This window comes from Trachypithecus francoisi, unplaced genomic scaffold (genome assembly GCF_009764315.1).
Source record: "Trachypithecus francoisi isolate TF-2019V2 unplaced genomic scaffold, Tfra_2.0 Contig01585, whole genome shotgun sequence".
Lineage (NCBI taxonomy): Eukaryota > Metazoa > Chordata > Mammalia > Primates > Cercopithecidae > Trachypithecus > Trachypithecus francoisi.
Window position 1 is genome coordinate 8,855,314 of NW_022681444.1, and position 25,846 is coordinate 8,881,159.

The 25,846-nt window shown below is 53.1% G+C and overlaps 1 protein-coding gene across 2 annotated transcripts in view; it reads left to right on the forward strand.

Annotated features, from left to right (window-relative positions):
• Positions 1–25,846, forward strand: part of LAMC3 (laminin subunit gamma 3) — an 87,415-nt gene that overhangs the window by 39,289 nt on the left and 22,280 nt on the right. For both annotated transcript variants that reach the window (XR_004433210.1, XM_033194156.1), the window contains exons 9-18: positions 2,599–2,709; positions 6,093–6,285; positions 6,450–6,565; positions 10,449–10,667; positions 14,237–14,425; positions 20,404–20,649; positions 21,522–21,675; positions 22,354–22,496; positions 23,058–23,236; positions 25,177–25,318. Coding sequence is in view for 1 of the 2 variants with exons in the window: in XM_033194156.1 (XP_033050047.1) it covers positions 2,599–2,709; positions 6,093–6,285; positions 6,450–6,565; positions 10,449–10,667; positions 14,237–14,425; positions 20,404–20,649; positions 21,522–21,675; positions 22,354–22,496; positions 23,058–23,236; positions 25,177–25,318 (1,692 nt within the window). In the remaining variant the exon portion in view is untranslated. The remainder of the gene's footprint in view (positions 1–2,598; positions 2,710–6,092; positions 6,286–6,449; positions 6,566–10,448; positions 10,668–14,236; positions 14,426–20,403; positions 20,650–21,521; positions 21,676–22,353; positions 22,497–23,057; positions 23,237–25,176; positions 25,319–25,846) is intronic.

The following is a 25,846-nucleotide window of genomic DNA, read 5'->3' on the forward strand; positions in this document are numbered from 1 at the left end:
CCGCATCTTTTTTTTTTTTTTTTTGAGACGGAGTCTCGCTCTGTCGCCCAGGCTAGAGTGCAGTGGCCGGATCTCAGCTCACTGCAAGCTCTGCCTCCCGGGTTTACGCCATTCTCCTGCCTCAGCCTCCCGGTTAGCTGGGACTACAGGCAGCCGCCACCTCGCCCGGCTAGTTTTTTGTGTTTTTTAGTAGAGACGGGGTTTCGCTGTGTTAGCCAGAATGGTCTCGATCTCCTGACCTCGTCATCCACCCGTCTCGGCCTCCCAAAGTGCTGGGATTACAGGCTTGAGCTACTGCGCCCGGCTGTACAGCCGCATCTTTAAAGAGGAAAACAGCAGAGCTCGGAGCTCTGCATTAAACCAGAGGCTGCGTGGGCCCCAGCTGTGTCCCACAGAGCGCCCCCCGCTTTCTGCTTGTTCCCAGAAAGGAGCGAGGCATCAGCTGGAGCAGAACCTCGGGGCCCACGCTGGTGCGCCCCAGACATGAGGGCCGCGCGCCCTCTGCTGGATACCGTGCAGAAAGCAGGACCCAGAGATGTGCGGACCAGGACAGCGTGTCTGGATCCTGGGTCCGGGGGTCTAGGGCGTTAGCGTTGGGCAGGACTCATTTTCTAGACCCTAAGAATAGTGTCATGATCTGTTTTCACCTTGGGCCAGGCACTGGGTGTGGCCGGCCCTTCAGGGGTATCGTCTCATTTTGTCTCACAGTTGCCCTTGGGCAGCAGTTCTCAAACTTTTTGGTCTCTGGATTCCTCCTTTTTTTTTTTTTTTTTCCCGAGAGGGAGTCTCACTGTGTTGCCCAGGCTGGAGTGCAATGGCACGATCTCAGCTCACTGCAACCTCCGCCTCCTAGGTTCAAGTGATTTTCCTGTCTCGGCCTTCTGAGTAGCTGGGACTGCAGGCGCCCACCACCATGCCCAGCTTATTTTTGTATTTTTAGTACAGATCTGGGGTTTCACCATGTTGGTCAGGCTGGTCTTGAACTCTTGACCTCAACTGATCCACCCTCCTCAGCCTCCCAGAGTGCTGGGATTACAGATGTGAGCCACTGCACCCGGCCTCTGGATCCCTTTATGCTTGTGAAAATTATTGAGGACCCCAAAGTGCTTTTGTTTAATGTGGGTGGTTTACATGGATATTTGCTGTCTTAGAAATGAAAACTGTGGCTGGACACAGTGGCTCATGCCTGTGATCCCAGCACTCTGGGAGACCGAGGGGGATGGAACACCTGAAGTCAAGAGTTTGAGACCAGCCTGGCCAACATGACAAAACCTCGTCTCTGCTAAAAATACAAAAATTAGCCAGACATGGTAGCCAGCTCCTGTAATCCCAGCTACTCAGGAGCCTGAGGCAGGAGAATTGCTTGAACCTGGGAGGTGGAGGTTGCAGTGAACCGAGATCACGCCACTGCACTCCAGCCTGAGTGAGAGGGTGAGACTCTGTCTCAAAAAAAAAAAAAGAAAAGAAAAGAAAAGAAAACTGAGTGGTTTTTAAATTTTTATTGTTTATTATTATTTTTTTTTTAGCAGAGACAGGGTTTCGCCATGTTGGCCAGGATGGTCTCGATCTCTTGACCTCGTGATCCACCTGCCTCGGCTTCCAAGAGCACTAGGATTATAGGTGTGAGCCACCATGCCTGGCTGATTTTTTGTTTGTTTGTTTTTGAGTCAGAGTCTTGCTCTGTCACCCAGGCTGGAGTACAGTGGCATAATCTCAGCTCACTGCAACCTCTGCCTCCGAGGTTCAAACGATTCTCCTGCCTCAGCCTCCTGAGTAGCTAGGATTACAGGCACCTGCTTCCATGCCTAATTTTTGTATTTTTAGCAGAGACAGGGTTTTGCCATATTGGCCAGGCTGGTCTCGAACTTCTGACCTCAGGTGATCCGCCCACCTTGGCCTCTCAGAGTGCTGGGATTACAGGCATGAGCCACTGCGCCCAGCCTCCTAGTTTCTTCTAAATGCCTGTCTGCAAACTTCTCTTCATGTTGACATCTTCCTTTCTCTGACCTCTTTCCCCACGTTCCTTTCTTCTTACCCCTTGGCTGTCCCAGATGTTTGGCCTCTGCCTCATTGCCCCCTGTCCCCTGGAGAGGCAGCCCCTTAAGGTCACTCGCTGTGTGCTGGGCTGTGCTCTGTGTTAACTGCTGTGGCCAGAGGGAGGAGGCACTGGACTGGCACGGGGACCAGAAGGCCTGGGCTCCCGTCCTGGCTGGACCCCTTCCTAACCAGGTGGCCTCCCTGCCTGTGATGGTGTTAATAACACGGGTCACTAGAAGGACAGGGTTCGTGAGGTCACAGGTGAGAAAGTTATCTGAGAGCCTGAAGATGAAGTCAAGTCTGGTACTATTAGAGATGCCCTGATGTCCCAGGGCACCCATGTGGGGGTCTTCAGGCTGTCTTCATGTTGAGCTCAAAACCCCACTGAAAGGGCAGGGCAGGCTTCCAGGCCTGACCATGCCCCAAGCAGAGCTGGGTCCCTGAGCTTTCTAGCTTCTCCTGAGGCTCCCTCCCACCCCAAGGCTCCAGCTGGGGCTGGCACCTGGAGACCACCCTCTGTGGCCTCACACTGATCGGGGGATGTCTGTGTTTGCTGTCTAGGAGCCGAAGGCTGGTGGGCCAGAAGTGTGGGGGGCCCCGAGCACCCCCCACAATGGAGCCCACATGGGGTCCTCCTGAGCCCAGAAGACGAGGAGGAGCTCACAGCACCAGGTACCTCCAGCACCAGGTGGGGGCTGACTGCCCCGTGTCAGTTCCTCCTGCTGCTAAACAACTCGCCACACATTAGAGGCTGAAAACAATGCCAGTTTATTCTTTTGGAGTCCTGGAGAAGTCAGAAATCGGTCTCTCGGTGCTAACATCAAGGTGTCAGCAGGACTGAGTTCCTTCTGGAGGCCCATGGGAAAGTCCCTTCCTTGCCTTTCCCGGCCTCTAGAAGCTGCCTGCATTCCTGGGCTCGTGGCCCCTTCCTCCATCTTCAAAGCAGCTGAGTTTGTCTCATGCCCCATCACTGGCTCCAACTCCCCTGCCTCCCTCTTGTGTGTTTACTATTAAACTGGGCCCAAATGATTGATAGGGCCCAGCTGGATAACCCAAGATGCTCTTCCTACCTCAGGTCAGCTGATTAACAACCTAAATGTCCCCTGCCACAGAACACACCATATAAACAGATTCCAGGGATTAGGGTGTGGATGCCTTTGGGAGGCTGTTATTCTGCCATCAGACCACAGTATCTGATGAAACCCCCATTTTTCTGGTCATAGCTTTATCACGGAGGGCTTCTTCAGTGCCACAGAGCCATAGCCACTGTCATGGCCCAGAGAATCTCTGTGTTTCATCAGCCCCTCGCCCACCAGGCCACCGCACCCCAAGCCCAGGGCCACAGCATTCTTGCAAAAGGATGGAGGTTCTTGATCATTCTGACCTCTCCACCCCACAGTGAGGGGACCTGTGGGTTCCTGGCGACTGTCTCAGTCCCAGAACCCAGAGCCTAGAGCCCATCTTTAGCCCCACTGTGGCTGATTCAGGGCCTGCCAGCGCCCCAGACCAGCTCTGCCCTCTCCCTCCCTCTCCCAGAAAGGCTGGGGAGATGATGTCACAGATGGCTGAGGAGCCGTGTGCCCCGCAGCCAGGAAGTCAGAGGCCTCGGGCCCTTCGTGGGGCAGGTGCTACAAGCTCAGAGTCCCATGAGCAAAAAACACACTCTGCTCCATGGCCACTCTGCTGGCATATGGAAGAAGAGGGGCTTATTCCTGCAGGAAGTGCTCGCTGGGTGTTGGGCACACTGCAGGGGTGAGATGGATGGACGGCCTGTCCTCGTGGTGCTCTCAGGCCAGCCCACTCCCAGAGCACCCTGAGCAGCTGGAGGTGAGGGCATGGCAGGGGAGCCAGGCTTCTGCCCGTTGCTCACGGAGGGGACACAGAAACAAGCGTCTGGGCTGGCTGGTGACAGCATCAGAGGGAATGAACACGCAGACCCTCTGGCCAGCATGTCCACTTTCTGTAGTCTACCTATGAGCACTTGGGGGCAAAGACCAGGAGCTGAGTGAAGATAAGTATTTAGGCCGGGCGCAATGGCTCACACCTGTAATCCCAGCACTTTGGGAGGCCGAGGTGGGTGGATCTCCTGAGGTCAGGAGTTCAAGACCAGCCTGAAATGGTGGCTGGTGAAACCTCATCTCTACTAAAAATACAAAAAAGTTAGCCAGACGTGGTGGTGCATGCCTGTAATCCCAGCTACTCAGGAGGCTGAGATGAGAATTGCTTGAACCCGGGAGACGGAGGTTGCAGTGAGCCAAGATTGCATCACTACACTCCAGCCTGGGTGACAGAGTAAGACTCTGTCTCAAAAAAAAAAAAAAAAAGGGGAGTATTTAGTGGTGTAAGCTTGGGGCAGTCCCAGGAGGGATGGGTAGTCTATTGGTGGACTGTGATGCAACCTTTACAAAGACTGCCGATTGTGGAACAGTACGTGGATCCATCTCACGTGTAGAACATGAGTAGCAAAAGATGGGAGGGGAGCATTGCACTGGCGCTGGTGACTGATTCTGGAGGCTGAATCGGGGTGCAGCCGGAGCATGTGGCCACCATCTCCCGGGGCTCCCTGCTTCAGGCTGCTTCTGCACAGGTGAGCAATTCCCCCAGCCAGGAAACGCTCTGGGGCAGAGGGACACAGAGACTCTCAGTGTATCAGGAGCTGCCCACCGAAGCTGTGGCGGGGCATACTACAGAATTTGAGGGGTGCACTGCAGAATGAAAACTGCCCCCCAATTCCCAAATGGGGGAAGTACCATTAAAGGTACTAAAATATAAACACTTGTTTTTCCCTACAATTTTGCCCTTTATTTGTCATGGTGTTTTTTGGTTTGCTATTTGCTGCCATTCTAGGTAAAGAAAAATTTTAAGTTATTAGCAGGAAACATATTAAGTTATTAGCATGAATTTTACCTTTTTTTTTTTTTTTTTTTTTTTTCTTTTTGAGACGGAGTCTTGCTCTGTTGCCAAGGCTGGAGTGCAATGATGTGATCTCAGCTTACAGCAACCTCCGCCTTCCGGGTTCAAGCGATTCCCTGCCTCAGTCTCCCGAGTAGCTGGAATTACAGATGCCCGCCACCACAGCTGGCTAATTTTTTGTATTTTTAGTAGAGATGGGGTTTCACTATCTCGGCCAGGCTGGTCTTGGACTCCTGACCTTGTGATCCACCCGCCTCGGCCTCCAAAAGTGCTGGGATTACAGGCGTGAGCCACCGCGCCCGGCTGCGTATTTTGTTCTTACGAGGACAGTGGAAATACTGCACACAACAAACCCAGCCACTTTTATTTCACTCTTTGACACATGCATGTTCCACTAACATGGCACACGTCCATGGCTTTCTCACAGGTAAGGGAAAGACTGCTGGGAAAGGAGGGTGGCCTGTGCTCTTTCCTCATGGGTCACGATCTTCCGAAGCAATGATTGATTGATACAGGGAAGTGACATGAGTCAGAAGGTACTGTACAGGGCTTCTCCGTGGTTTGTGTTTCTCGGAACACCAGTGCCTTCTTTCCAAGTTCGGAGCAAGTTCTGATTGGAAGGGAAGGTGTGGCCTGGGGCCCAGCGCGCCTCTGCTCGCTCAGCCAGCTCACTTACCTTAATGTCACCTGGAGTCCCGCCAAACTCCTGCTGCTGGGTGTTCCCTAGGAATTCCGTGTTCGTGGGCATCGTGAATGCTGCTCGCGAGCAGGCAGCAGCCTCTGTGGTCACACGTGTGTGTGTATCCCCTCCGTTCATGCTTGGACTCTGTGTTCCATTGGACACCACTTCTAAAACCCTAGTTCAAAGATAAAATTATTAAGAATGTGAAGATGGTCACAGTACAGCATGAAGCCAAGTGTGGGGGCGTGTGTGACTGCACAGGTCACACGCCTGTGAAGCCGGGGACAGGCTGCGGAGGTGTGGGCGGGTCCCCTGCAGGGTCTGCCGTGCCGGGAGCTTTTGATTTTCTACCCACTGCACTTTTATCTTGTTTGAATGTTTAGTTGCCAATAAAATCAATATAGACTTTTTAAATCAAGCTAACCATATGAAGACTGTCAAAGCCTTCTTTTGTCTTCAGAGAAGTTCCTGGGAGACCAGCGGTTCAGCTATGGGCAGCCCCTCATCCTGACCTTCCAGGTGCCCCCCAGGGGCTCCCCACTCCCTGTGCAGCTGAGGCTGGAAGGGGCGGGCTTGGCCCTGTCCCTGAGGCACTCTAGCCTGTCTGGTCCCCAGGATGTCGGGCATCCCAGGGAGGTAGAGCTCAGGTTCCAGTAAGTATCCTCTTCTGTCCTGAGAGATGGGGAGGTGGGAGGGGTGGTCTCTGAGGTCCGGGCACATTTCAGATGCCCCTGTGGTCTGGGGGGCTGCACCCCATCCCCAGCCGTGGCACCCCCACCCTATGTCGGGATCTCACTTTGACCACTTCTCTCACCAGCCTGCAGGAGACCTCTGAGGATGTGGCCCCTCCGCTGCCCCCGTTCCACTTCCAGCGGCTCCTCACCAACCTGACCAGCCTCCGCCTCCGTGTCAGTCCCGGCCCCAGCCCTGCTGGTCAGTAAAGACAACCACATGCCCAAGACCCGAGCGCTTGCCAGTTCTCAGAACTGGGCTGGGCTCCTGGGGCCACGGTCTTGTTGGGACCTCGCGGCCGGGTGGTTATTGTCCTGTTTTGCCAAGAAGGAATCTGAGTCAAAAGTCAGGACCGTTGCCGGAAGTCATATAACCTGTGAAGGCAGTGGGGATGGTGGCTGAGGTCAGATGCAGGGACTGGACAGGAGAGAGGCCTAAAGGATGGGCCTCAGAGGCAGGTGTGTGGCCAGCAAGCCACCCAGACCCACTGGGTGTGGGCACTCCACCTTCGCTGAATCCACCAAGCCCCGGTCCCTGCCGGACGCAGCCCACAGCCGGCAGTCCAGGAGTCCCCTGGGAGAGTGACTCCCATGCTGGTCACTGGTGGTATTCTACCTAAGCCACCGTAGGAGGGTGTGGTCTTCCCAAAGGGGGCCAAGCCATCACACATCATTGATGGGGATCTGTCACCACCTCCCACCCTGGTCACAGTGATTGACAGCCTTAGCCTCTGATGTGTTCCTCATTATAACCTACCCACACACGCTATTTTAAAAATCAATATAGGCCGAGAGCAGAAGTTCACGCCTGTAATCCCAGCACTTTGGGAGGCCGAGGTGGGTGGATCATGAGGTCAGGAGTTTGAGACCAGCCTGGCCAAAATGGTGAAACCCCATCTCTACTAAAAATACAAAAATTAAGTGGGCATGGTGGCATGCACCTGTAATTCCAGCTACTTGGGAGGCTGAGGCAGGAGAATCGCTTAAACCCGGGAGGCGGAGGTTGTAGTGAGCCAAGATTGCACCACTGCACTCCAGACCAGGCGACAGAGCCAGACTCCATCTCAAAACAACAACAACAACAACAACAAGAAAAAAACAGCCGGGTGTGGTGGTCTGTACCTATAGTCCCAGCTACTCAGGAAGCTGAGACTGGAGGATCGCTTGAGCCCAGGAGGTTGAGACTGTAGTGATTTGTGCCACTGCACTCCAGCCTGGGTGACAGAGCGAGACCTTGTCTTTAAAAAAACAAAGCAAAAAACAAAAACCCTAGTGTCTGTGTGTAAAATGAAGCTGAGCTCTAGGCTCAGATGTTTACAAAGGGGTTTTTCTACCCTTCCAGCACCAAGCAGGACATTTGAAAGTCACGTGGGGAGTTTCTGGGAATGTCAGTTTCTGGGAACTTTAGGCCTCTTCATCCACATGACAACTAACATGTCCTCAGATTTGCTTCCAGGGGAGGGAGATTTTGCTCTTTTTGAGAACCTCTGGCTCAAATGGTAGTTTTCCCCGGGCCTCTTTTGAGTCCAAGGGTGCTGGAATGCACTGGAGAAGCAGGCGATATAGTGACCCTCCCTCACACCTGCAATCCCCAAACTTCCTCTTTCCATGGGTAATGTTTTGGGAGGCCTCTCTCTAAATCTTTCTGTGTGTGTGTGCTTAACATCTGTATTTTTTTTTTTTTTTTTTTTTTGAGACAGAGTCTCGCTCTGTCACCCAGTTTGGAGTGCAGTGGCGTGATCTCGGCTCACTGCAAGCTCCGCCTCCTGGGTTCACGCCATTCTCCTGCCTCAGCCTCCCGAGTAGCTGGGACTACAGGCGCCCGCCACCACGCCCGGCTAATTTTTTGTATTTTTAGTAGAGACGGGGTTTCACTGTGTTAGCCAGGATGGTCTCAATGTCCTGAGGTCATGATCCGCCCGCCTCAGCCTCCCAAAGTGCTGGAATTACAGGCGTGAGCCACCGCGCCCGACCTTTTTTTTAAACATAGAAATGTGATTACACAGTCGGGCGTGGTGGCTCATGCCTGTAATCCCAGTTCTTTGGGAGGCCGAGGCGGGCGGATCGGTTCAGCTCAGGAGTTTGAGACCAGCCTGGGCAACATGGTGAAACCCTGTCTCCGCTAAAAATACCAAAATTAGCCGGGAGTGGTGGTGCACACCTATAATCCCAGTTACTCGGGAGGGAGAATCGCTTGAACCTGGGAGGCAGAGTTTGCAGTTAGCCAAGATCATGCCACTGCACTCTAGCCTGGGTGGCAGAGACAGACCCTGTCTCAAAAAAAGAAAGAAAAAGAAAGAGAGAGAGAGGAAGGAAGGGAGGGAGGGAAAAGAAAAGAAAGAAAAGTAATCACACAGTACAATATTCTGGGACTTACTTTTTGTCAGCTAACCAGCTAACATTGTGTCCTGCAGGTTGTTCCTTGTCATTACGCGTAGAAAGCCTGGTTTTCGGTGTCTGGTGTGTAAGATCCTGCGGTATGGGTGCTCTGTGAGGTTTTAGCCATCCCCCTATTGACAGGCACTTGAGTGGTCTCCAGTTTTCCCCATTACAACTGTGTCACAGGGAATAGGGACCAGACTCATAGAAAGGTCTTGGTATTCCAGTATAAGTGTTGCTTTAGGACAGAGTGTTGGAAATGGAGATATTAGGTCAAAGAGGGAGCATTTTCCATTTTCATCCACGCTGCGGAATTTTCCTTCAGAAGGCCTGCTCTGATGAGGAGTGTCAGCTGCCCCCAGTCTCCCTGTTCTGTGTCTACAGATGGTCGTTTTCATATTTTGCCCAGAGTTTATAGTCGTTTTCTGTGGGAAGGCTGATCTGCCAGGACCCCTACTCCTCTGTTACTGGAAGCAAAACCTCCTGATTAGTATTCATACATCCACACTCATTTTTTTTCAAATATCAGATTTCTTTATTTTTAAAACGTACCCATTATAGTTTATCTAAATGCAAAATGTTCACTTTCCTTGCAGGTAAGAAATGTCACTGACATTTCTGTGTAATTAGCTTCTTTTACATCAAAATCCTGTTCTAGTCATTAGTCTCAAAATCTCCTATAACACTTAGAACTTTAGGCTGGGCGTGGTGGCTCGTGCCTGTAATTCCAGCACTTTGGGAGGCTAAGACAGGAGGAGTCCTTGAGGTCAGGAGTTCAAAACCAGCCCGGGCAACAGGGCAAAACCGTTTTTCTACAAAAAAATTAAAAATTAGCTGGGTGTGGTGGCACACACCTTTGGTCTCAGCTACTTGGGAGGCTGAGGCAGGAGGATCATTTGAGGCCAGGAGTTCAAGGCTGCAGTGAGCTATGGGTGTACCACTGCTCTCCAGCCTGAGTGACAGAGCAAGATTCTGTCTCTCTTAAAAACAAACAAAACAACAAGAAAAATCTTAAAACTTTAGAAATAGACCTTACACTTTGCCTAAATGTAGCATTCAGTTATGAGCAGGCCAGGTGAATTTCCTACACCCCATCCTCCACTAAAATTCATCTATAAAATGTTACCAGTCTGAGAGGTGTGAATGGTATCATCGTTGTTTAAATCTATATATCTTTAATAACCTGTGGAGTGGATATCTTTCCATAAAATTCTCAGCCATATCTATTTCTTCTTGAAAACTGCCGATTCATCTCCCTTACCCTTGAATTGACTATTAAACAAAAAAAAAAAAATTCAACTGGCACAGTGGCTCACACATGCAATACCAGCACTTTGGGAGGCCAAGGCAGGGGGATTACTTGAGGCCAGGAGTTCAAGACTAGCCTGGGCAACGTGGAGAAACCCGATCTCTACAAAAATTTTAAAAATTAGCTGGGCTTGGTGGCTTGCCAGCTCCTGGGGAGGGTGACGTGGTAGGATCACTGGAGCCTGGGAAGTCGAGGCTGCAGAGCTATGATTGTACCGCTGCACTCTAGCCTGAGTGACAGAGTGAGAATCTGTCTCAAAAAAAAAAAAAAATCATTGATTGTTAGGCTGCCTTTATATATGTGGGCCTGGTTCATATGTGAATAGGAGGGTTTTGAGGGGAAGCATGTGCAGGGAGCTTGTGCCTCCTCTCTTCCTCTCTCCCTTCTCGCCCTGCAGGCCAAGTGTTCCTGACTGAGGTCCGGCTCACATCTGCCCGGCCAGGGCTTTCCCCGCCAGCCTCCTGGGTGGAGACTTGTTCATGTCCCAATGGCTACATGGGCCAGTTCTGCGAATCCTGTGCTCCGGGATACAAGAGGGAGACGCCACAGGGGGGTCCCTATGCCAGCTGTGTCCCCTGCACCTGTAACCAGCATGGCACCTGTGACCCCAACACAGGTGAGTGTCCCGGCATCCCATCTGAAGGCACCCAAAACAGCGAGATGAGTACTGACCTGAACAGGGCCAGCCTGGCACAGGCATTGAGGTGTCGGCCAAGCTGAGGGGCAGTGTGGGCACTGAGCTTTCCCATGCTGCTTACTGCCTGGCCGCCTCATATTTTAATAAAAGTTACTACTGGGATTTATTGAAGCCTCAGACTCTGTGCCAAGGACTTTTTATGCATCAGGTGAGAGCCGTAAGCCAGCTGCTATGCAGGCCGTCTGTCCGTGCCACCTTCTCCCCGGGCTGATCCTTTTCCCGGGAAGGATCAGAGAAAGACCTCAGGCGTTCTTACATGCAGAGGGTGCTGTGAGGAAGGGCAGAGGCACCAGCATAGTGGGTGACAGCAGGAGGGTTCTCATGAGGGTCACACAGGTGACAGCAGCTCATAGGTGCCAACCCAGAACCACAGACCTGCCACCCTCACCCCTTAGTGGCCTTGAGAAAGTCACTTCCCTCCCTGAGCCTGCTTCCTCTTCTGTAAGGTGGGGATATTGACAGTATATACACAGCCTCTGTTTCTACACAAAGCCGCATGGAGTTCAGGAGACACCGAGGCTCTGAAAACACAGGCTTGGTTGCATCAGAGCTCAGCCATAGCTAACCAGGAGTACCTTAGGGAAGCGCAGATAATGAAAGTCTCTACTTTTCAGGACACTTGGGAAATAATAAAATAGGGTCACCAGGTTCCTATATGTGCTATTCACCTTCTCTACACTACATCATTGACTCCTGCAGACATTCCTGCGGGAGCCAGGCCCCTTCCTGTCCCGTCTCACAGGAGAGGGCCCCACGGGCAGATACGTGGCCAGCAGGCGGCAGAGCCGTGCCTCCCTCCAGCCTGGACTCCCAGGGCCTGGTCACTACTGGCTACTCATTCCCACTTCTTTTAGTTTTATTTTATGTTTTATATTTTATTTTATTTTTTGTGGGGGGTGACAGAATCTCACTCTATTGCCTATGCTGGAGTGCAGTGGTGCAATCTTAGCTCACTGCAGCCTCCTGCTGAGTTCGAGAGATCCTCCCACCTCAGCCTCCTGCGTAGCTGGGACTATAGACACCTGTCACCATGCTCAGCTCATTTTTATATTTTCAGTAGAGATGGCATTTTACCATGTTGAGGCTGGTCTCAAACCCCTGACCTCAAGTGATCCACCTGCTTCAGCCTCCCAAAGTGCTGGGATTACAGGTGTGAGCCACCATGCCTGGCCCACTGATCCCCACTTCTATAGGAGCAGACCTGGCCTTGCTCGGGGTCACATGGCCAGGAGGCACTTAAGTAGGCTGGGCCCAGGCCTCTCTCCACTCCCACACAGAGGGCCTCATGCCTAGATGCCTGCTGCCTCCCCAGAGCAGGTGGGGGCTCTCTGAGAAGAAGGCTACTGGGCATTTTTCTTCCTGAAAAGACAGTAGCAAGGCATGGTGGCTCATGCCTGTAATCCCAGCACTTTGGGAGGCCAAGGTGGGTAGATCACCTGAGGTCAGGAGTTCGAGACCAGCCTGGCCAACATGGTGAAACCCATCTCTACTATCTCTACTAAAAATATAAAAATTAGCTGGGCGTGGTGGCGGGCACCTGTAATCCCAGCTAGTCAGGAGACTGAGACAGGAGAATCGCTTGAACCCAGGAGGCAGAGGTGGCAGAGAGCTGAAATCACGCCATTGCACTCCAACCTGGGCGATAAGAGCAAGACTCTAGGGGGAGGGGGAAGAGGCCAGGCGCGGTGACTCACGCCTGTAATCCCAGCACTTTGGGAGGCCAAGGCAGGCAGATCACCTAAGGTTGGGCGTTCAAGACCAGCCTGGCCAACATGGTGAAACCCCATCTCTACTGAAAATACAAAAATTAGCCAGATGTGGTCAGGTGCCTGTAATCCCAGCTACTTGGGAGGCTGGGCATGAGAATTGCTTCAACCTGGGAGGTGGAGGTTGTAGTGAGCCAGGATCACGCCACTACACTCTGGCCTGGGTGACAGAGCAAGACTCCATATCAAAAAAAAAAAGAAGTCGGCCGACGTAGCCAGGGAGGGCAACCACAGCCACGCGCCACATGCCACACACCACATACAGGGCACTCTCTCTTCTTATGTCCATGGCAGGCATTGGTAATCGAGCCCAGATGAGGCCGTCTAATCCCTCCCTGTTGCAGTGCTTCCCGCAGCCCCTCTGGAGGAAGCAGAGTCCTCCCATGGCTGGGATCAGTCTGTCATCCCCACAGAGCCTCTGGCCCTGCCACAGCATCCCGCTCAGCTTGGCCAAGTCCTCGTCTGTGAAATGGGCAGTGTAACCCTGCTCCCTAGGCTGGGAGGAGGAATGAGCCTATGGGTGTTGGGCCTAGGCTGGGGCAGTTCCCTTTGGATGCCAGCCCTGCTGTGCATGAGCGGCCTGGTCCTCACTCTTCCTCCCAGGTCACCTTGTCTTGGCTGCTGGGGTGCTTGCTGCCTGGGGACCTCCTGGAAGTGGTGGTCTTGGTTAACCCCGTCTCAGCCAGGCTTCTCACTCAGTCCCTGGCAGTGGGCCTCCCTTCTCAAGCACCCCAGGCTCTGAGCAGATGCCAGGTGTGGTCATCCTGGGGAAGAAGAGTTTGCAGAATCCACCATCATCAGGAGCCAGAGGGCAGAAACAGGGGTTCCCGCCTCTGAGACTAGGTATCCCCTGTGTATCCCAAACCACATAAAGGGGAGCCTCTTTGCAAAGTCATGTGAGGCAGAATTCTGGGTCTATGTCTCCCTTGGAAAAGTTGCTCTTCCTTTTGGTCCCTTGGAATCAAGAGGACAACCGTGTAGCGAATGGTAGCTGTGTCACCTGTTGGTTCAGAGAGAGATTTCGGAACACAAAATAATAACAGTGCTGGCCGGGCGCAGTGGCTCATGCCTGTAATCCTAGCACTTTGGAAGGCCGAGGTGGGCAGATCGCTTGAGGTCAGGAGTTTGAGACCAGCCTGGCCAACATGGAGAAACCCCATTTCTACTAAAAATACAAAAATTAGCCAGGTGTGGTGGCGCACACCTGTAATCCCAGCTACTTGGGAGGATGAGGCAGGAATATCACTTGAACCTAGTAAGTGGAGGTTGCAGTGAGCCAAGATTCTCGCCATTGCACTCCAGCCTGGGTGACAGAGTGAGACTGTCTCGACTAGTGATAATAATAATAACAACAGCATCGACTATTATGTGTGCCAGAGAGTGTGCAAGGCACTTTGAATGCATGGTCTTGTTGGACCCTGACAAGAACCCTTTGAAGTCAGTGCTGTGGTTGTTCCCATTTTGCAGATGAGGAGACTGAGATGTGGGGGCATTAGACAACTTCCCCAGCTTTGCACAGGCAGTAAGTAGTGGACATGAACCGGGTGGTCCAGCTCCAGGCCTGGACCCTCAATCCCCAGGCCCTGCTGCCTCCGCCTGGGAAAGGTTCCCACCCCACTTCTGCCCGGGATGTGCTCCCTGACCTCTCCTGCCAGGATGCCCACCATCTCTGGGCATTCTGGATTCAGATAGTGGTAAACAGGTGCTTGTCTTGCCCCTCAGGGATCTGCGTCTGCAGCCACCATACCGAGGGCCCATCCTGTGAGCGCTGCTTGCCGGGTTTCTATGGCAACCCCTTCGCGGGCCAAGCCGACGACTGCCAGCCATGTCCCTGCCCTGGCCAGTCAGCCTGTACAACCATCCCAGAGAGCGGGGAGGTGGCGTGCACCCACTGCCCCCCGGGTCAGAGAGGTGAGTGACTCCTGCGCCAGAGCCCTGCCCCACCAAGGGCCAAGCCCCGGCGCTGTGACTCTGCCCTGGGCTCCAGGGTTAGGGCTCTGGGTTTAGGGTGTGGCAGGTGAGGGAGAGCCCAGCTTATAGGCAGCAGGCATGGAATCCCTTAGCCCCATAACCAGAGCCCCAGGCTGCTGCATATTGCCAGCAGAATTTGGGCCATTTAAAATTTGGGCCATTGACGCCGGGCGCGGTGGCTCAAGCCTGTAATCCCAGCACTTTGGGAGGCCGAGACGGGCGGATCACGAGGTCAGGAGATCGAGACCATCCTGGCTAACATGGTGAAACCCCATCTCTACTAAAAATACAAAAAACTAGCCGGGCGAGGTGGCAGGCACCTGTAGTCCCAGCTACTCAGGAGGCTGAGGCAGGAGAATGGTGTGAACCCGGGAGGCGGAGCTTGCAGTGAGCAGAGATTGCGCCACTGCACTCCAGTCTGGGCGACAGAGCGAGACTCCACCTCAAAAAAAAAAAAAAAATTTGGGCCATTGAAAAATACTCATATCTGGTCCCTGGCCCCTTAGAGTCTGGGTTAGTGATAGTTGAACAAGTTCCCTGGGTGATTCTGTCACACAGCTAAGGTGGAAAACCTCAATTAAACTTCTAGCCTTTAAAAAATGTCATCAGGTGATGTGCAAAGCAGAACCACCCACGCCCACCCTTGTTCTCAGGCTTATTGCATTCTTTCCTGCTCTGGACTTAGACATCCTCGACTGGTTTTTTTTTAAAAGCAGCTTTATTGGCTGGGCGCGGTGGCTCAAGCCTGTAATCCCAGCACTTTGGGAGGCCGAGATGGGCGGATCATGGGGTCAGGAGATCGAGACCATCCTGGCTAACATGGTGAAACCCCGTCTCTACTAAAAAATACAAAAAAAAAACTAGCCAGGCGAGGTGGCGGGCGCCTGTAGTCCCAGCTACTCGGGAGGCTGAGGCAGGAGAATGGCGTAAACCCGGGAGGCAGAGCTTGCAGTGAGCTGAGATCCAGCCACTGCGCTCCAGCCTGGGCGATAGAGCAAGACTCTGTCTCAACAACAACAACAACAAAAAGCAGCTTTATTGAGATACTATTCATATACCTGACAGTTCACCCATTTAAAGCATACAATTCGGCTGGGTGTGGTGGCTTATGCCTGTAATCTCAGCACTTTGGGAAGCCAAGGTGGGCAGATCACTTTAGTCTAGAGTTCAAGACCAGCCTGGGCAACATACCAAGACTCGCATCTCTAAAAAAAAAAATACAAAAATTAGCTGGGTGTGGTGGTATGCACCTGTAGTCCCAGATACTCTGGAGGCAGAGGTGGGAGGATGGTTTGAGCCTGGGAGGTGGAGGCTTCAGTGTGCCCAGATTTCACCACTGTACTCCAGCCTGGGCGACAGAGCCAGACTCTATCAAAAAAAAAAAATTTAAATAAAGTATAGGCCTGGTGTGGTGGCTCATGCCTGTAATCCCAGCACTTTGGGAGGCTGATGCGGGCGGATCACGAGGTCAGGAATTTGAGACCATCCTGGCTAACACAGTGAAACCCCGTTACAAAAAATTAGCCAGGCGTGGTGGCGCGCACTTGTAGTCTCAGCTACTCGGGAGGCTGAGGCAGGAGAATCACTTGAATCCAGGAGGTGGAGGTTGCAGTGAGCCGAGATTGCACCATTGCACTCCAGCCTGGGCAACAAGAGCGAAATTCCATCTCAAAAAATAAAGTAAATTCGATGACTTTTGGCATATTACAATATTAATTTTTATTATGATAAAATATATATAACATGAAATTTGCCATTTTAACCATTTCTAAGTGTGTAACTCAGCATCAGGAAGTACATTTGCAATGCTGTGCAGCTGTCACTCATCCATCTCTAGAACTTTTTCGTCATCCCAGACAGAAACCGCACCAATCAAATGTATTGTTGAGACCGGGCGCCATGGCTCACGCCCGTAATCCCAGCACTTTGGGAGGCCAAGGCAGGTAGATCACCTGAGGTCGGGAGTTCAAGACTAACCTGGCCAACATGACAAAACACCATCTCTACTAAAAATACAAAAATTAGCTGGGAGTGGTGGCAGACACCTGTAATCTCAGCTACTTAGGAGGCTGAGACAGGAGAATCGCTTGAAACCAGGAGGTGGAGTTTGCATGAGCCAAGAGTGTGCCACTGCACTCCAGCCTGGGCAACAGAGCAAGACTCCATCTCAAAAAAATTAAAAAAAAAAAAAAAAGTATTGTTGAATAGATAACAGCTGTTCTCCTCTCTGTCTCTATGAATTTGACTGCTCCCAGTATTCCATTTAAATGGAACCATACAGTATTTGTTCTTTTGGGTCTGGCTTGTTTCACGTAGTGTAATTTTTTAAGATTCCTAGACATCTGATTTTGCTTTTGGTACTTGTGGCTGCATTAAATTGATTTGTCAAATGCCGTGTGCTTTCACTGGGACCATTCTGAAAGCAGTTCTCTGGCAGCCAACAGGGCAGGGCGGATGGCCACAGAGCCAGGAGCTCAAGAACCGAGGGATGGAGATTGCACCGCAGAACCCTGCACCTCACTGGCCACCATGCTGTCCCTCCATTCTCATTATCTTCCTTACATTTTCTAGCTCCCGACTGTGGCTCCCCTGGCTTGCAGATATGCGTGAGGCCAGTGAGAATGGACAGTTAGAGAAGCTCAGGCGGACCCAGGCTGAGACATACTTGAGGGAGGATTTCAGGGGAGCAGGCAGTGCTGTGTGCAGAGGGGACCACCCTTGAGAGGGAGGGTCACCTGGAATGGACTTTAGACCTGGGACCTTCTGCCACTACCCTTCTTACCTACACCAGTGTCCTCTGGGTCCTGGGAGGGCCTCACACACCAAGAGCTCACCTGGGGACGTCTGAGTCAGGATTGACCGAGGTCAGGTCCTGATTCTCACTTGTCCCGGGACGACTCCTGCCTGCCATCCTGGCCCCTTGCAGCCCTTCCCAGGACCTCCAGAGCTGCCCCCTGCCCTGTGAGCTGTCCCCACCTGGTTCCAGGTGAATGGCCACTTAACACATGGGGCTCATTCTTCATCATCAGTTTCAATCTCCCCCTTTCCTGTCTTATTTTATTTCTATTTTAGAATCTACAAGGCGGGTGCTAGCCTCGACCTTGAACTCTGTTCCAGTTTGTCTTTTCCTTTCCTTTCCGTTCCATTCCATTCCATTCCCCCCTTCCCTTTTCAGGGTTGCCCTTAGCACTATTAACTTTTTTTTTCTTTGGAAACAGAGTCTGGCTCTGTCCCCCAGGCTGGAGTGCAGCGGCGCGATCTCAGCTCACTGCAACCTCCGCCTCCCAAGTTCAAGCGATTCTGCTGCCTCAGCTGCCTGTAGCTGAGATTCTCCTGCCTGTAGCTGGGATTACAGGCACCTGCCACCACGCCTGGCTAATGTTTGTATTTTTAGTAGAGATGCGATTTTGCCATGTCGACCACACTGATTTCGAACTCCTGGCCTCAGGTGATCCACTCACCTCAGCCTCCCAAAGTGCTGTGATTATAGGTGTGAACCACCATGCCCGGCCAGTACCATTAACTTCATTTCAACTGACCAATGACTTTTGAGGACACAAGGGGCTCACAACTATTCTTCACAGTGGCAGCAGCTATTTTTTAATTATAAAATTATTACATACTCTTGACTGACTTAGTAACTTCAGAAAAAATAAATGAAAAAATAGAAATAAATGTACATACTCGTTGTAATGTTGGAGCAGTGTAAAAATATTAAGAGGCACATAAAACATGTAAGCGGCCAGGCACGGTGGCTCACACCTGTAATCCCAGCACTTTGGGAGGCCAAGGCAGGCGGATCACCTGATGTCAGGAGTTCAAGACCAGCCTGGCCAACATGGCAAAACCCCATCTCTACTAAAAATACAAAAATTAGCTGGGTGTGGTGGTGCGTGCCTGTAATCCCAGCTAGTTGGGAGGCTGAGACAAAAGAATCACTTGAACCCAGGAGATGGAGGTTGCAGTGAGCCGAGATCATGCCATTGCACTCCAGCCTGAGCGACAGAGCAAGATTCCATCTCAAAAAAAAGAAAAAATAATAATATGAGCAAAGCAGCATTCCTGTCACGTCCAGGGGACCATGGCTATTACTTGGGCCTGACATTGGTTTCATGTAGAGATAGGCAGAGAGATGGACATGTTTATAAAGAGTGGCTGATACCACATGAAGCACTTGGAACAAGTATGTTCTTTTTTTTTTTTTTTTTTGTATTTTTTAGTAGAGACGGGGTTTCACCGTGTTAGCCAGGACGGTCTCGATCTCCTGACCTCGTGATCCGCCCGTCTCGGCCTCCCAAAGTGCTGGGGAAACAAGTATGTTCTTTTATGCCCCGTCTATGTCCAGAGTGGATCCCTAGAAACACCCTCCAAAAGCCCCCTCACACAGCATCTCTTCTGTGGCTCACAGTGACCTGGGGGCTGGAAGATGAGCCAGAAAGTCCAGGTCAAACCCAGAAAGCAGGGCAGGAGTCTGCAATTCAGAGTCTAGAGGAAGTTCAGGAAACATGAGAAACAGAAAAGGTAAAGGGGCAGGGACTGCACAGGAAAATCCACCCAGCTAAGAGGGAGATGAGGAAGAGGACCAGGAGAAGCAGGTGACTGACGTTGGATGGTGACAATGAAGAAGGTGAGGAAGAGGGTGATCAAGACAATGGTAATGAAGAAAATGAGGATAATGATCAGAATGATGACAATGAGGTGATGATAAAGATAAGGTGATGATGACAGTTGTGCGGGTGCAGTGGGAATGTGGACCTCAATTCTGTGGGCAACTGTGACCCCCCTGTCTGGCCACTGCCTGCGCTGGCTCACAACACCGCAGGCGACCACGGGTGATGATGAGGATAATAGTCAAGAAGGTGATGATGATGAAGATCATGGTCAAGATGACAATGGTGATGAAGGTGATTATGAGGAGGATAATGGTCAAGATCATGAAGATGAAGGTGATGGTCAACATGAGGATGAAGTAGGTGATGAGGATGAGGATAATGGTCAAGATGATGAGGAAGATAACGGTCAAGATGATGATGAAGGCCAGGTGTGGTGGCTCACGCCTGTAATCCCAGCACTTTGGGAGGCCGAGGCAGGCGGATCATGAGGTCAGGAGCTCGAGATCATCCTGGCTAACACGGTGAAACCCCGTCTCTACTAAAAATACAAAAAATTAGCCAGGCATGGTGGCAGGCACCTGTAGTCCCAGCTACTAGGGAGGCTGAGGCAGGAGAAAGGTGAACCCGGGAGGCGGAGCTTGCAGTGAGCCGAGATCGTGCCATTGCACTCCAGCCTGGGAGAGCAAGACTCCATCTCAAAAAAAAAAAAAAAAATTAGCCAGGCATGGTGGTGTGCACCTGTAATCCCAGCTACTACGGAGGCTGAGGCAGGAGAATCGCTTGAACCCGGGAGGCAGAGGTTGCAGTGAGCCGAGGTCACACCACTGCACTCCAGCCTGGTGACAGAGCGAGACTCCATCTTGATAATAATAATAAAATATGATGATGAAGAAGGTCATGATGATGGTTGAGGTGCTGATGGGGATAGTGGTGATGGTGAAGATGATGGTGACGATGATGATGAGGGTGTGAGGACAGATATGTGATGATAGCCACTGCTGCTGAGTGCTTACTACATGTCAGGCCGGATGTTAAGCGCTTTCCACAAATTATGTCAGTCCTATGGGGAGCCGCCATTGTTGTCCCCACTTTAGAGAAGAGGAACCTGAGTTCCTAGAGGTGCGGTGGCTTGCCCGGGACCACATAGCTGTGGGCGGCCACTGGGAGCTGGTCCCAGGTCCTCCTGCCCAAGCCTGTGCTTTGCCCCGGGGAGGCTGGAGGGACGCTTGCTCTGCTTCACACCCACCCTCATCCCTGGTGGGCCCAGCTGACTGCGTTCCTCACACGTGCTCCCTCTACGCACAGGGCGGCGCTGTGAGGTCTGTGATGATGGCTTTTTTGGGGACCCGCTGGGGCTCTCGGGGCCCCCCCAGCCCTGCCACCAGTGCCAGTGCAGCGGGAATGTGGACCCCAATGCCGTGGGCAACTGTGACCCCCTGTCTGGCCACTGCCTGCGCTGCCTGCACAACACCGCGGGTGACCACTGTGAGCGCTGTCGTGAAGGTTTCTACGGGAGCGCCCTGGCCCCTCGGCCCGCAGACAAATGCAAGCGTGAGTACCCACCTCCAGACCCCGGGGTGGCGCACAGTGGGCCCCTTCTCCTCTGCCCTGGCTCAGGACCCAGAAGGGGTGACTAAGGAACCCACTGGAACCAGCTGGCCCCTCTGCAAGACCATCCAGCCTCAGGCAGGTCACTCCCTTTCCCTGTCTCTGTGTCCAGAAAGCACAGGGGTTTGCCCCTCTCCAGGGTCTCTTTAAGCCAGGAGATCTCATAAACTCTGATCCCAAAGCCTGGATAGTCTACCGCTTACCTCCCGCTCTGCAGTTAGCACATATGGCTGACCCGGTGATCGCCCTGCGCCGGGTCTCCAAGGCCATGCTTCCCCGCATCGCCTCAGTCAACATTCAGCCCCTGGGAGGCTCCCAGAGCCCTGCAGGACGGAAGCTCAGTCTTCACCCCACACTCATGTCCTTGGAGCCCTTTCCTACGCCGCAGCTGCCGGCTCCTGCTCACTCTTTTTGTGGAACCCCGGCAGGAAACACAGCTCTGGCCCAGAATGAGATGCTCCCCTGGTGGTGGCCAGGAGAGCAGGGTCACGGGACCCAGAGCAGTGGGTGCAGGGCTTTGCCTATGACCCTCACCCAAGTCTCTGGCCCTCTGCAGCCTGCCAGGGCTCAGGGCAGGCTCAGAAGGACTGTCTGCCGCCATGACCATCCTGGGCTGTCCCTCTAAGGATATAGTCAATGGGCTGAGGCTTGAGCTCGGTCCTGGAGCCTTTTTCCAGCAGGGGTTTTGGAATCTGGGCTGAATGTGCAGTATCATCTCCGGAGGCTCCCCCATCTCCTCTGCCTCTGTTGGACCCCCAAAGGTGGAACAGACAATCTGCATTGTTGCCAACACCCCTTCCTGCTCCTGCCCCCAGCCTGCAGCTGCCACCCACAAGGCTCGGTCAGGGAGCAGATGCCCTGCGACCCAGTGACAGGCCAGTGCTCCTGCCTGCCTCACGTGACTGGACGGGACTGTAGTCACTGCTACCCTGGCTTCTTCGACCTCCAGCCTGGGAGGGGCTGCCGGAGGTAAGTAGGGTAAGACTGCTGGTGCCCTGGGGACCTCACCAGGATGGAAGAAGGCACCAGGCAGCCCCCAGGGAGGGGCCTGGTTCGGAAGGTGTTATCCTAGGCCCACTGCCAGGCGCGTTGTGCCCTTTGCCAAAGGGGGGCAAAGGGATGGACTCTTGGCATCGGACTCATGGTCCTGCCAGCCTAGGATGCAGGCCAAGAGCAGCCCTAAGGGATGTCCAGGTGGGCAGGTGGCCGGTTTGGTCTCTGATTCCCTTCTCAGTGACACTGTCACTGTGTGGCCTTTTGGCCACAGTAGCATCTTAGACAAGCGTCCTTAGGGAACAGTGGAGGACTCCAGGTAAACACCAAGTGGAACAAACAGGTTTCTTCCTTGCAGGACTTCTCAGAGCCCTTGCTATGCTGATTGCATCGCGACTTTCCAACAGAGGGGTATAGTCTGCCCGAGACATGTTTGTCCCCATAGCCTTATTTTATCTTCTTTTCTCCCCGAGCATCCAGGGAGACTTGTGCTTTCCAGAGCACAGCTGGGGAAGCTGTGCCATGCACCAAGAGGAGATGGGGTCTTGTCAGCAGAGGGCTGTGATCTGAGGCCCCAGCCAGCTGCAGCTGGCAGAGGCTGGGCCAGAAGTGGCCCTGAGCTTGCCTCAGACCCAGTTCCTTCCCTTATCACAGCTGCAAGTGTCACCCACTGGGCTCCCAGGAGGACCAGTGCCATCCCAAGACTGGACAGTGCACCTGCCGCCCAGGTGTCACAGGCCAGGCCTGTGACAGATGCCAGCTGGGTTTCTTCGGCTTCTCCATCAAGGGCTGCTGGGGTAAGGAGGCTGGGTCCTTCCCAGGCTGCCTGGAAGGTTGGGCCTGAGGTCTCTGGGCAGAGATGACAGATGGGGAAAATGGGTGCAGCAGAAAAGGATGGTCAGATACAGGACAGGGTCCTGAGAGCAGCCGGAAGCGTGGAGGGAGTTGCTCCTGTGGCAGTGACCAGGAGAGCAGCATCACATGAACCCAGAGCAGTGGGTGCAGGGCTGTGCTTGTGACTCTCGCCCAAGTGTCTGGCTCTCTGCAGCCTGCCAGCGTCCTCATGCCAGCCAGAAATGTAGTCCCAGATGCCGCTATTAAGTGCCTGTGTGCCTGGGGCCATCATGTCACTCTCTGGGCCTCAGTTTCCTCACCTGTAGAGCTGGGCTGCATTGTCAGTTGCTAAACCTGGCTGATCCTCAGATCCCCAGGGAACATTGGAATAAGCCAGACTCTGTGCCACCTTCAATCTTCTGAATCAGAATCTCCAGGGAAGGGCCCAGGAATCTGTTTTTGATGCTGCCCAGGGCGTTCTGGGAACACCCAGAACCCAGCACCCACTGCCCCGGCCCCTCTAGCCTGCAGGTGCTCCCCACTGGGCGCTGCCTCAGCCCAGTGCCACGAGAACGGCACATGCGTATGCAGGCCTGGCTTTGAGGGCTACAAATGTGACCGCTGCCACGACAACTTCTTCCTCACGGCAGATGGCACACACTGCCAGGAATGCCCGTCCTGCTATGCCCTGGTGAAGGAGGAGGTGAGTCTGCCCAGACCCACTCAACTTTCCATTCATTCTGTATCCCTAGCAAGTGCCAGCTCTATGCCAGGCACCAGGAACTGCCTGCTTACCCCCAGAGCTCAAGCCTTACAAGCCCACCACCCACCTTCTCCCTATGCCCACCCAACCCAGCTTCGGGCCTGTTCCAGCCTGGCTCAACCCTCACCTAGGCCCTTCCCCTGCTCTGGGTGGATGGGGGAAAGGTGACTCTTGTCACCTGCCTTTCCCGAACATGCCGGGCTGGGGTCTCACTTTCTCAGGTTCAGTGGGGGTGAGACCACAGATGACCCCTTGGTAAACAGGGTTAACAGGAGGCGATTCTGAGTGGGGAGGTGGGTGGTGCTGGAGTCAGGAGTTCAAGCTCTAGGGTTAACCCATTGGGGTTCCCCTCCCCCAACTCTGTTCATTGTCATGTGTCTGGGCAGGCAACAGCCTTGGTAAGCCTCAGTCTCTCTCCTACTCCAGACTGGAGATAGTTAGGCCTGCAATCCTTTTCTAGAAACCAGTGGGGCCAGCTTTCAGAATGTGTGGTATTGTAGAAAGATAAGATGGCATGCACTGAAGGCCGGGCGCTGTGACTCACTCCTGTAATCCCAGCACTTTGGGAGGCTGAGGCGGGCGGATCATGAGGTCAGGAGTTTGAGACCAGCCTGGACAACATGGTAAAACCCCATCTCTACTGAAAATACAAAAATTCGCCAGGTGGGGGTGGCGTGCACCTGTAATCCCAGCTACTCGGGAGGCTGAGGCAGGAGAATTGCTTGAACCTGGGAGGTGGAGGTTGCAGTGAGCCAAGATCACGACTGCACTCCAGCCTGGGTGACAGAGCTAGACTCTGTCTCAAAAAAAAAAAAAAAAAAAAAAGGCTGGGCGCGGTGGCTCAAGCCTGTAATCCCAGCACGTTGGGAGGCCGAGACAGGCGGATCACAAGGTCAGGAGATCGAGACCATCCTGGCTAACACAGTGAAACCCCATCTCTACTAAAAAATACAAAAAAAACTAGCTGGGCAAGGTGGCGGGCGCCTGTAGTCCCAGCTACCTGGGAGGCTGAGGCAGGAGAATGGCGTAAACCTGGGAGGTGGAGCTTACAGTGAGCCCAGATGGCGCCACTGCACTCCAGCCTGGGCAACAGAGTGAGACTCTGTCTCAAAAAAAAAAAAAAAAAAAAAGACATGCTGCACTGAATATCACGTAATCCCCCACTGTGAATGGGCAGCCCCCATAGTCAAGCCCGGTGATATTTATGCAGGAAAACAGATGACTATTTCCACCAAGTGGGTAAATGAAGACCACAAGTAGCCTTTTTCAGAATAGGTTTATTTCAGTTCAGGTTTTGCTCGAGTGAGGAATGGAACGCCCTGTGGCTTTTCAGAACATTTTGGACTTGGGAATGGAGGACAGGGCCCGGGACCTGTGCCGGCCACTTAGAGCGGTGACAGGGGGAATCAGACTGGGGCATGGCAGGCATTCGTGCTAAGGCTGGCTCCAAGGAAGTGCTCTGTAAATGTAGTTATTGTTTGTCTGATGAAAAGACGGGGCTAGGGAACGTTTGTAGCACATTCAGCCAGTGTCCATAGCGTGCTTTCTCCATGTGGCGTCCTGGGAACACAGTGAACAGGACAGACAGAAATCCTCCTGAGGCATCCCTTCCCATCCCTTCCTCTCTCCCTTCGAGGTAGGACAGCAGTGTGGTCAGTGGTGTCAGCAGGTGCCGTGGGGATGGGAGGGGAAGGGACAGCTACCATGGGGTGGGCACGGTTGGCTCTCAGGGGTGCGGCATACCCTTAGCATTGAGGCCCAGGGAAGGATTTGGAGAAGGGAACCCACAGGGAGAGTGGCAGGGTAGAAGCTGGGGGAAATGTCTGGGCAGGACCTGCATGCCAGCAGCCTCATACACCTTTTCTTCCTGTCCTCTCCAGGCAGCCAAGCTGAAGGCCAAACTGACTTTGATGGAGGGGTGGCTGCAAGGGTCCAACTGTGGCAGTCCCTGGGGACCACTGGACATTCTGCAGGGAGAGGCCCCAAGGGGGGACGTCTACCAGGGCCACCACCTGCTTCCAGGTACAGCGGGAGCGTAGAGTGGGAGGGTGGGAGGCAAGGGGAGGTCCCCAGTGCCTGATGTCTGGTCTTGTCAGATGCTTTGGGGACCCTCACAACACAGCCCTGTTGCCATGGGCCTCTCCTTCAATGTCCCTAGCCCACCTGTAATTTTATGAATATCAGTCCTTGTCCCCATGCCCCTGCCCTACCCAGACTCTAAGCTCAGTGAGGATGGGGCTGGGCTCATTCATTTATTCACTCCCTCCACAAGGGTCATGAGACGCTGCTCCAGAGGCTCGACTGGGAGGGTCTTACTCTCTTGATTCTGGGCTGTTTTGCTTACTGCCATAGCCCAGCACAGTGCTCAGCACATAGAAAATGTTAATAAATGAGTAAATAAGAAAAAAGAAGGAGGGCCAGGTGTGGTGGCTCATTCCTGTAATCCTAGTACTTTGGGAGGCCAAAACAGGAGGATTGCCTGAGCCCAGGAGTTCGAGATCAGTCTGGGCAACATAACAAGACCTTGTTTCTACGAATGGAAGCAGGGAA